General features: G+C 50.4%; 1 protein-coding gene across 1 annotated transcript; it reads left to right on the top strand.

Moving 5' to 3' along the window:
- The first annotated feature begins 276 nt into the window (after positions 1-276).
- Positions 277-7,909, top strand: LOC104262096 (torsin-1A-interacting protein 2). Its single transcript, XM_059821866.1, has 6 exons — positions 277-384; positions 1,357-1,551; positions 3,184-3,486; positions 3,634-3,954; positions 4,364-4,528; positions 5,371-7,909. The coding sequence occupies exons 2-6, from the start codon at positions 1,518-1,520 to the stop codon at positions 6,135-6,137; spliced, it is 1,590 nt and encodes a 529-aa protein (XP_059677849.1). The 5' UTR covers positions 277-384; positions 1,357-1,517; the 3' UTR covers positions 6,138-7,909.
- The last annotated feature ends 3,011 nt before the right edge of the window (positions 7,910-10,920 follow it).

The raw sequence follows: 10,920 nt of genomic DNA, 5'->3' as shown, positions 1-10,920 counted from the left end.
CTGCCAGTCATCCAGTTTGCCTGAAGGAAACTCTGCACGACCGCAGAGCTTCAGAAATACAGCCAAAAAAGAAGTTACCGTTTCTTGAATGCTCCCGAGAAGGACTGCTGTTCACTGGGGAAAAGCCGTCTGCCTTTGGTGAGGAGGAGAGAAGGAAAACTACACCTCCCAGCAGCCTGCCCGGCGACCGTGGAAGGGCAGAGTTCACTGTCACGTTGACAGCGGAGGATTAAGGGTGCGCGCTGGGGGCACACGGGCTGTCCTGCCACCAGCAGAGCCAAAGGGCCTCTGGGAAGGGCAAGCAGAGGGGCTAGTGCCAGCCTCCTCTCGCTGCCCCTCTGCTTCACTTCGCCGCCCCGACTGGCTCCAAACCTCCAAGCCTGGGTAAGTGTCCGACTCCGCAAGCCACTTTGTTCCTCTGACTTCCTTTTTCTGCCAGAGCGTCACCAGCGGGAAAAGCACAGGGAGGGGAGGGACGAGAGCTGGGCGGCAGAGAGCGGCAGTTATACCCCCCCACCTCCAAATCTTGTATTTAGCAAAACTCAGCTGTAGAGACAGTTCGGGTGGGTAGCGACACAGCTTCTACGCTAGAAGAGCTGCTGTGAAGGCTGAGCGTGAGATTTTTGTACAGAAATCCGCACCAACCGCTCTCCAGCAGGGAAAGTTTCTCTGGAGTTTTCCATGCTGCCTAGTTTTCCGCGGGCAGGCGCTGCCATCAACTTTCTCAGGTTACACCACTGAGCCTAACTCCATCCTGTGCGGCCGTCCGGTCCCAAAGCACTTTAGGAGAGGGGGAAGTATCGCTGGGGGTGTGTAGGAGAGTCAGGCTGCAGCTCCAGGTTCACAACACCCGGCCAGGGCACTGCCTGGCCCCCTCGGATGGGCACGAGGTCGGGTGGGGGTAACGCCGCTGCACAGGGGCCGGGCAGTGTTTCTGCCAGCGACTTCGCCTTCCAGCACCGCCGCCTCCCGATCCAACAGGCCAGAGGCAGGAAGGTAAGGTGGAACAGGCTCATTGCTCTGCGTCGACCTGGCTGTGAGATACCAGGTGCCCGAAAGCACGCGGGGCAGCCTGCCGAGCCCCAGCCTCCAGGCTTGCCGTCTCGGAGCACGGCTGAGTCCATCCGGCTGAGAAACCGATGCCTCACCCCACCGGCCAGTCCCAAGACAACTGCCGTTTGCGTTAGCCCTTGGACTGCTTGTAGCCTGCTGGGAAGCAAAATAGCTAATAGCCCTTGGGCTGAAGGTTCATGGTTATCGGTGACATCCCTCCGTTTTCACACCACCTTGGTAAGCATGGAGGGAGGAGCCTCCTTCTCCACCATGAATCACTGCTCCTGTGTTTCTGCTTATCAGGTTTACGGGCGTTTAGTCGCAATTCCCGAGGCCAAGACGGGATGGTGTCTGTGAGGGAGCTTGGTCAGCCACTTCAACAGCAAGGAGATATGTCTCCTTACGACCAAAGGAGAAAGTGAAACAAAACGGTGCAGAAGCTAGAGCTCCAGGGGAGAAAGAAAATGGAAGAGAATCCAAGCGTGGATGTGTCTGGAGGTAAGTGAATCCTACGCTTACTCCGCCTCCTAGGAAAATACCTTTGCAAGAAGATTTCAACAGTGACATGGGAAACCTAAGCAAAATGAAAATAAAAAAATAAAAGAATCCCCTCTTTTCCAGGCCAGGAAAAGGAAGTTGCTATCTTTTTTTTGAAGGGTGAAAGATTAGCAAGTTGGATGGGAACTATGGATAGGAAACCTCTGGAGGAGGTAGGGCAAGGAGTACTGTTTGTGCCCAGCTTGAATGGCAGGATACCTCCAGGTTCCTCATATTTCAGTTTCTACCATGTACTTACATTCTCTGGGTGCCTTGTTATGACTACTACATATGAGTATTTCAGTGATACCGTGGTGCTATAACCAGGTCAGATCTGTCCTAGGCGGTCAGAAGTGTTCCCATAATAATCAACAACAAGGAATGCAAAAATCACGCTCCAAGGGACAGCATGTTCTGACACGTGACAAGTGCAGCTTTTTTTCCATTTTCAAATTAGTAGGGAGTTCCTTGCCATTTTTATCAGAGTCTTTATTCTAATGTTAGCATAACCATTTCTATGTTGCTGTAGTGCTTGATCATTCATAAGCAATTTTTCACAAATAGCACCCGAAATTTGAGCTGCACTGTTTGGTTTTGTAAGACTCAGAACATGTTGCAAATGCTTATGTTCAGCTTCAGAATTTCTCTATTGAATTATGCTCCAGTGTTTGCTTTTAATTATACGTTGCCATAGCTCTTTGGGAGAGCAGCTGCAGAACAGGAGCAGAGAAGGAGCACAAGCAGAGCTAACACACACATTCAGATGCTTGAAGTGTGTTGACATAAGTGTTCTGTCCAGTACTCACAACAGCCTTAGAAATTCTTCAAATCCGTCACCTTAGTTTACCAACCTAGGAAAACCCACTATCTGTGAAAGATGTGGTCACATACCTTACCACTTAATGAAAGAATTGCCTGCCCACCCCACATAGGACAGTATGGGACGCAGGCTGGGTTTGAGTTAACTTTTCTCATAGCAGCTTGTATAGTGCTGTGTTTTGGATTTATAGTTTAAAAAAAAAAAAAGAGTGTTGATAACACAGCAGTGTTTTGGCTATTGCTGAACAGTGCTGGCACAGCGTCAAGGCTTTCTCTTTTTCCCCGCCTCTCACCCCGCCAAGCAAATAATCTGGGGTGGGCAGAAGCTCGGGCAGCACCCAAGGAGGGCAAAGGGGTATTGCATACAGTATAACATCACGCTCAGCAACAAAAACTGGGGTACAGGAAGAAAGGGAGAAGGGGTTGGCTTCCAAGGTGGCCCTTGCTCGGAGTCTGGCCTGGCATCAGTCTGCTTGTAGGAGATGGTGAGCAATTGCCTTTGCATCGCTTGTGTTTTCCCCCCCTTTCCTTCACCTATTCAGCTGTCTTGATCTCAACCCGTGAGTTTTCTCACTTTCAGTAACCCTATTCTCTCCCCCATCTCACTGAGGGTAGATGTTTCTGAAATGCAGCTTGTGTAGATGTTTCTGAAATGCAGCTTGTGTAGATGTTTCTGAAATGCAAGAACTGGGAGTTTTACAGGGTGGTGGTAAAGCACTGGGTATTCTTGTCTCCTCTATGGCTAGCTGAGTTTGTGAACTCTGATCCCAACAGCTCGACCAGCCCAAGATGAGGTGGGGAGCACAGCAGAGCATCCTGTGCACGAAGAGCCCACCCAAGAGACACTTGAGCACCAAGTGGCAAGCGGGTGGCCCGAGACCTCCTGCAAACCAGAGGAGGACTCTTTGGTGTGTAAATCACCAACTGCTGATGGTGGAGGAACGATACTGTCGGATTTAGCTGACCCCACAGTAGAGGAGAAGGTTCCCCAGGAAACTGAAGTATCACTGGAAGAATCTGGGAAGACAAGAGACTGTGTCTCGGAAAGATCCCAGGAAGAAGATGAGTTGGATGAAGGTGAGTCTCTCCCCATCCCTGTGTACAGCATTTCCAAAATGCTGATAACCTGGGCCTTTGCTTAGAGGAGGCAGAGCAGGAGAAAGCGTTGTTGGTTCTTGTACTGAAGGGGGCTAAGCGCGGGTCTGCAAATTTTATTCCCCACAGCCAGGCTGGCCGATGATAAAACAGACAGCAAAGGAGACAGCCCTGTCCACCAGAAAACATGGGAGGACCAGGAGACAAGCAGGCTATGTGAAAGCTCCTACACAGCAGAGGAAGATGTTTCATCAAGAAGCAAGTCCCTGAACTCTGACAGTAAAATGACGCATTCGGATGCGACTGCCACAGAAGATGTCACCAAAGGTGTCTTGGCAGAGAAGAGCACCAGTGCCCCTATCCTAGACTGGGAGCCAGAAGAGCACACAGAGCAAGAAACACAGGAGAGCGGATCCCAAGGCACATTAAGGAACAGACATGGGACCAAAGGTGAGCTAGTGGCTGCACATTGCTGCTCTTCCACCGTGCACACGCCTGCACTTTCCACAGGCTTTAGAAAAATGGTATGGTGAGCTCTCTAGTGCTCGTTGTCAGATTTCCAGAGTGGAGCAGGAAAAAAGGTATAAGAAATTAACTGGCTTCTCTCTTTCTCTCTTCTCTGGCTACTGTCCTGCTTTGAAAGGCATGAAACCACGCTGCGCTCTGCATCATCTTTCTCCTTCCCCTGTCCCAAAAGCAGAGAGAGGCAAGACTCAAGGCAGTATTAACCCAAAGCAGTATTCACTTCTAACTCTGTCCCTCAGCTGGGAGCTGCTGGCAGCTCTGTTGCTTTTCTTATTACAGCTCAATTTACCTGTTCCCTCAACAGTGAGTGGCACGTTTCTTTCTCTTACTGTAGAGCGCACAGCCCCAAAGCCAGAGGCTCAGTCCTGCTTGCAGAACGTCACCACCCAAAACACAGACCAGGAGCAGGCCAAAAAGTCCCTCTTGCTGAAAGGTGAGGAAAAGAAGCTTCCCTTGCGTGTTACTCATCGACCAGAAGGCACTGATCCTCCAGGAACAAGTAATGAAGCACATTTAATTCTTCTTCTCTCTCAGGACCTTTCACAGCCTTTTCTGAGGATTTGAGGGGAAAAAACATGCCCTTAAAAATAGGTTCAGTTTGAGCCTACAGTAGTAGCTTTCTTTCCAGCTCTGCAGCCTCAAAAGCAGGCACATCATGTTGAGCATGCTGGGAGCACCCTGGCATGCCCTGGGAGGTCTGATGGTCTCCTATGCTGATGGTCCCCCATCCCAGTCCCCCTCTGTGTCATGGGGCCTCAAGCAGGAACCGTGATGCTGATCTGCACCACACATTTCTCCTGGTAGAAAGAGACCCTGCTTTGCCATGGAGAGGGACGCAAGCAATTGTGTCTGGACCTCGCTGTCCTCCTTTTCTGGGCAGAAGCACGGTAGCCTTTGCTCACCCAGCATAGCTAGGAGGAAGGCAGGGAACAGGACACTTTGGCTGGGTCGGATGCCTCCATATGTGGAGGTAGGTGCTCGGAACAGCCACAAACCTTAAAGAAAACAGAGGAGAGGAGAAGAGAAGAAAGCTTGTGGCCAGCTGCCATTTCCTCAGGAAATTTTGCACAGGGACAACAAAGCTGTAGCCTTGCCTCCATCTCTTGAGCTGTAGCCCCACCGTCTGGTGTGTAGGAGCATGGGTCTCACAACATGGAGCAAGCAGCCTCTTCACCATTCCTGTGCCCCCAGAGAACATGCCAACCTGAACCACTTTCCTAGCGTAGGGGGGAATGTCTAAGAGGGGAAAAAGAGGACTCGTAGCTACTTTTCAGCATATCACTGCAGGTCACTTGGGACTGACTTCTGTTCCCTGTCTCCGGTCTCTCCCCTGTTGAACAGGGTTTGTCATCATGAGCCTCATGTTTCTCGGCTTCTGCATATTGTGCTTTGGCAACCCGACCTCCAAATCCCAGCAAGCCCCCAAGAACCCCACGGTGGAGGCATTCCTCTCCCAGTTCAACCAGCTGCAGGACAGGTTTCCGGGGCAGAGTCCCCACCTGTGGCTTCGCGGGCGCAAGTTCCTGCAGAAGCACCTCAATGCATCCCACCACACTCAGCCGGCCATCATCATCTTCACAGCCGCCCGCAAGGGCGAGTGGACCTTGCGATGCCTTAGCACCCGTGTGGCCGACACCTACTCGGCCGCCCTGCATGCTAGTACAGTCCAGATCGATGGCACGGATAAATCCAGGCTCCAGAGCGACCAGGCCAAGCTGGAGGTGGACTCAGAGCTGAGCTCAGCTTTCCAGGCCGGGGACCGTGCTGCGGTGATACACCGCTTTGAGTTGCTGCCGGCGGGGGCCACCCTCATCTTCTACAAGTACTGCGACCACGAAAGTGCTGCTTTCAAGGACGTGGCCCTGCTGCTGACCGTGCTGCTGGAGGAGGAGATGCTGGAGACCCACATCAGCCTCCAGCAGGTGGAAGAGAGGGTCCGTGACTTCCTCTGGGCCAAGTTCACCAACACCAGGACCCCCAGCTCCTACGACCACATGGACTCCGACAAGCTGAGTGGGCTGTGGAGCCGCATCTCCCACCTGGTCCTACCGATCCACCCAGTGCAGACCATCGAGAAGGGGGGCTGCCATGTCCATGCCAAACCCTAGGGGCAAAGGCTACCAAAGCCCCGGAAGGGTTGAAAAGACGGTCCTGGCTGACTCTGATGCAGGCGGAGGCACAAACAGTGCTATTTCTCTTCGATTTGTTTCGCATACCCTCCTGGGAAGAGTTGGACAGGTACAAGTTGATCCAGGCCATTTGGCCAGCTGAGTCCTGGAGGCAATAGATCACACTTCCTTCTGGCAGATGAGAAGAGCGGATATTTTAGACCGTTGATTGCACGGGAGAACATCGCTGTGTGGGGAGGCAGGAGGGAAAACAGGACTTGGCAGGTAGCGTTTCTATCAGGAAATACACAAATAACCTACACAACTAGTACGCCAGAAAGATACTTCAGTTCAGTAGCTCTTTCATTTCTCCCCACCCTTCCATTTGCTAATGTCGCGTACATCAGTCTCGCAGTCTACTTTATCTAGAAGGTTTCTGTCTCTTTGCAGAGAGCTGCTGGAACACAGGAAAGTCAAATTCCCCAAAGCCCAACATTTTGAAGGCATGCTTCAAAAAGAAAACCAGTTTGCTAGTCAAGGGGTTGGCCAGTCAGTCCTGATAGAGTCCCACTTGCACAGACTGAATGACACCCAGCAAAGATCAGATCCTAAATATAGGATGTTCAAACAAACCTGCAATTCAGAAATCCCCTAAACATCAATTACAAGAAATTCCAGGTTGTCAGCATTTAAACACTGCACTAAGGCGGGCGGGACCCCATATGCCAGAGAACAAGCTCCAAAGACAGAGAGCAATGAAACAGAAACCACCTTACTGTCGCTCTGATAGTGTGAAGCCTCAAGGAATTGCACAGGTGAAAGAATGAGTAATACAATTTCACTTAATGCTACCTCTTTATAAAAAAGTCTACTCTGGATCCCCTTGCCACCACAAGGCTACAACCATCTCTTTGGGCTGATGCATCAGCTTTGGTCCTACACGATAGATTGCCTTTCACCCAGATCTCTGATCTGTGTGTAGGGCAAGAAGCCGTCTGCCTGCCTCTCCCCAGCTAACTTTTATTGATGAATGTAGATGTTAACATTGATATTTATTTCAAACCACGTAGGGTAGCACTCCAGGTCCTTGCCCTCCAAAGGTACATTTGCCCCCCTGCCAGGCATCGGGTGCTCTGGCATATGCTAAAGCAACTAGGAGCAGAGCTGGGATTAGCTGGTAAAGACAAAATCTCTGGCGTTAACACTAAAAATCCTCAATGAAGCAGGCTGGTTTCTTACCGGCCCTCCTCTTCTGCATCCCAGGACGAAAAATCCGAGTCCTTGAAACACTGTGGTGCCCCTGCACACTGCGTTTCTGCAGATGCTCTGGGGCAGAGCAGCCAACTCAGGGAACACCTGGGGGGTAGGTGCAGGTTACAGCATTTATAATAACCCAACAGTCAGCCCCAGGTGTCAGCCCCTTGTGCCTACGGTGCTGCTTGCCAGAGAAAGAGCAGCTGTAGCAGAGCACGGCTTATTTCCATGGAAGCAGCACAGACTGGGACCTTGCAGAGCCAGGCTCTGTGTCCGAGCAAGTCGCAAATCGAGAACACTACGGTGTTTTTACAAGCAGCGCATCCGAGTGCCACTTACAGCAACTGGACCCTGGCGTTGGCCGGGTCTTCTGCCAACGGTGCCTTGCTGATCTGCCCCACTGATGGCTCAGCTGAGGCACAGCCCTGCACCCTAAAACCACAACCTGTCTCTTCTTTCCTCCTGCCATGTGCCTTGTCCTGTCTCGGGAGATTTGTGGCCATTAACTCGGAGGAGGGGACAAAGGAAGAAGAAGGGGTTATTTGTTCATGTTCTAACTAAAGAACAGACTTTTTGGTTAGTTGGGGGCGTGATGAGAAGACCACAGGGGTTTTAACTGTGACAAACACTGGGCTAGATGTGAGAATTACCTTTTGGAGCCCAGTAGCAGCAGGGCAGCCCAAGGCATGGTTTTGTACAAGATAGTTGTTGCTTCCTCCCCTCCCTCCTTTTTATTGCTGTACACTACTTTTTGGTAACAGAAAACACTGTTTCTGCTCTGCATGGTTCAGTATGGGTGTTGATGTAAGAACCGGCAGACCATTAGTCATGCTATGTCAATATCTTGAGGGAAACCTATATTTTAACGTTATCTCGCTCTCAGTTTTATGCACTGTTTTTGTAATGCATAGCCAAGGTATGCAAAGGCAACTTCACACTGCTTGGGCACATCGCTGTAAGCGTCATCCACCCCAGCTGTTCTAACACAGAGATATTTTTATGACCTTTTAAAGACAAAATATCTGCTTGCTTCTGAAACGAGACTTCTATTTAAAAATAAATAATGAGATTGTGAAAGAAACCATCAAAGTCTTCAAAGTGAGACTGGAGTCTTACCGTATTCTGGGTTTTTTTTTTCTAGCTATTTTCAGTTCATTAAGCATGTCATCATATTGGACAAAGTTTTATTTAGGTCAGGGCTGTAGTTCTGCAAACAAAGTGAATATTTGCTTTTTCCAGAAAAACTCCAAAAAACCTTTTTCTCAGTTGTTTGGGGCAAATATTCACAGCTTTTTCAACTAAGGCAAAACTAAAAAGAAACCTCCAAACAGCTGCTGAATTCAACCCAGACTGAAACATACTGAGGTTTGCGTAATACTTAATGATAATAATTAAACTGAAACCCACTGATAACCGAAATATTTTAGAAATACAGAAAGCAAATATTTCTCATTTCAACACCCTTGATCAGATCAGTTCCACCCAATGTCACACCACCTCAGCATACACAAATTTTTACGTTTGTGGTGAATTATTTGGCCCAGCTCTGGCCTAAACAGAGAGAGGGCTGGAAAAAAGAGGATTCACCCTGTTATTCCGGTTTTTCTTCAGTCCCTGTCCCGGCCCTGGCAACGTAAATACTCATAACATTGGCATCTATTTTCAAGTAGATGTTCATATGATCGATTGCCAGAAGGTAAACATCGCTCATCTCCTGTTGTCTGATGTGAGAGGACAAGATTTGGCCCAAAGATTCAGATGAAAATCCAGTATCACCAGGTGCAGTGACTGCTGGATGCCAAAACTAGGCTGTTTTTTTAGTCTTGCACATGAATTCAAAAGTGAGTCTGAAGGGAGCAGCAGAGAGAGAGCGTCTCCAGGCAGAAGGGAGCACCGGTGGTTTTCCCCTAGATCATGCGCTCACCATGATCTATGTTGGTAAGTAGCATCATCTTCCTTGTACCTGCTCCAAAAACCAGGTTGAACCGAGAGTGAGAATGGTGCCCGCTGTTGAAGAAAGGCAGGGAAACCAGGGCAGGCACGTCCAGAGGCTGCTCAGCAGTGACTGCACCTCTCCGTAAACTTTGGGGCTAAATGTGCAGCCCGTTCAGAGAAAGGATCTTTACTACGTACCAGGCAAGAGCCTCCTGCGAGTCCCTGAAATGGCTGAGCAGCACTTTCCTGAAAGGGAGAGACGCCGACGCAGAGGCACAAGGCCGACCTTCCCACCCGCTGTGCCGAGCCGCAGCATTTCCGCACCATCCTCTTCCTCCCACACCCCAGCAGGGCTGGCCCTGGGGTCACTTCGGGGGGGACGGCGGGACCCTCAGCAAGGTCCTCCACCTGGTTTCTCCCAGCCAGGGATTTGGGTTCCCTTCTTGTTCCCAGACTGTAGGTTAATTCAGAAACGCTGCGCTCCGTCCTGTGCTTCCCCAGGACATGGGTGCAGCACCTGCAGAGCCCCCAGCAAGGGAGACCACCACAGAGGACGTGGGGCACAGCGGAGAGCGGATACACCCGTGGCAGCTCCGGAGGAACTAAAGCTCCCCCATCCCACCAGCTCTCCGACAGCTGTGCCAGGTCAGAGCAAGACCAGGATGGAACAGGACACAGTCCAGCTCTGCACTGTTGGAGGTAAGTGAATTTATTCCTCCTGGGCACCACAGCCACCTGCACTAAGGACAGCTCTTCCCTTCAACTGTCCCCCCACACCTGGTTCATAATCTCTGCGGGAGCATCTCTTCCTGCACATACGCACATTGCCCAAGCACGGTAAGGACATGGGTTTGGCTGGAGCTTATCAGTTGCGTGCTGTTATGTCAATACTAAAACTAAATTATTTTTCAATTCCTCATCTACAAAAAAAAAGTAAAATTCTTATTGTAGTTGGCCTATTAAACAATGCATCCCCCTCCCCAATTATCTTTCCCTTTTGTTTTTTGAGTCCCGCCCTCTGCAGCAGTAGTTCTGCAGGGAAGGATGTGCTGCCACAGGGCCCTCAACGACCCTAAAAATTACCTTGGAAGTTACATAGCAGCTCAACCAAGAGGCAAAACCAGTTCTGGAAGGCCAGTCTGGACTGCTCCACCACAAAATTAGTGCTGATTATATGTGTGAGCATGCCGCTGCCTTGTGAGCTGACATAAACTCGTCATCCCCAGCGTTTAAATGCGAGTGTCCCAGCTGGCACTGCAGAGGCTTGGCATGCCATCCTGCTCTGCCTGTAGCATCCCTGTCCCTGCGACAGGCACGTTGTGCCACATCTCATTTTACCCCTTTGCACCAGCACGGACTAAAGCTGGAAGAAGGCAGGATGCAAAGAGACAGGTAGTGAACCCAGCTGAGCCACGTCTCTCCTGTTGAGCTTTAACCTCTGGGAGCTCGTCCACAGCTTAACCCTCCTGCAGCTCCATGCATGGGTAGGCTCCAGCTGCCACAGGGCTGGTCCCTCAGGGGTTGCTTTTAAGCCTACAAAACTTCCATTGTAAGAGAGAGTTGCAGATATTGGGAGCTTAAGACTTCTTTTATT

The sequence above is a fragment of the Gavia stellata genome, chromosome 10 (genome assembly GCF_030936135.1).
Source record: "Gavia stellata isolate bGavSte3 chromosome 10, bGavSte3.hap2, whole genome shotgun sequence".
Taxonomy (NCBI): domain Eukaryota; kingdom Metazoa; phylum Chordata; class Aves; order Gaviiformes; family Gaviidae; genus Gavia; species Gavia stellata.
Note: the sequence above shows the minus strand (reverse complement) of the source record. Positions and strands in the feature narration are given on the sequence as shown.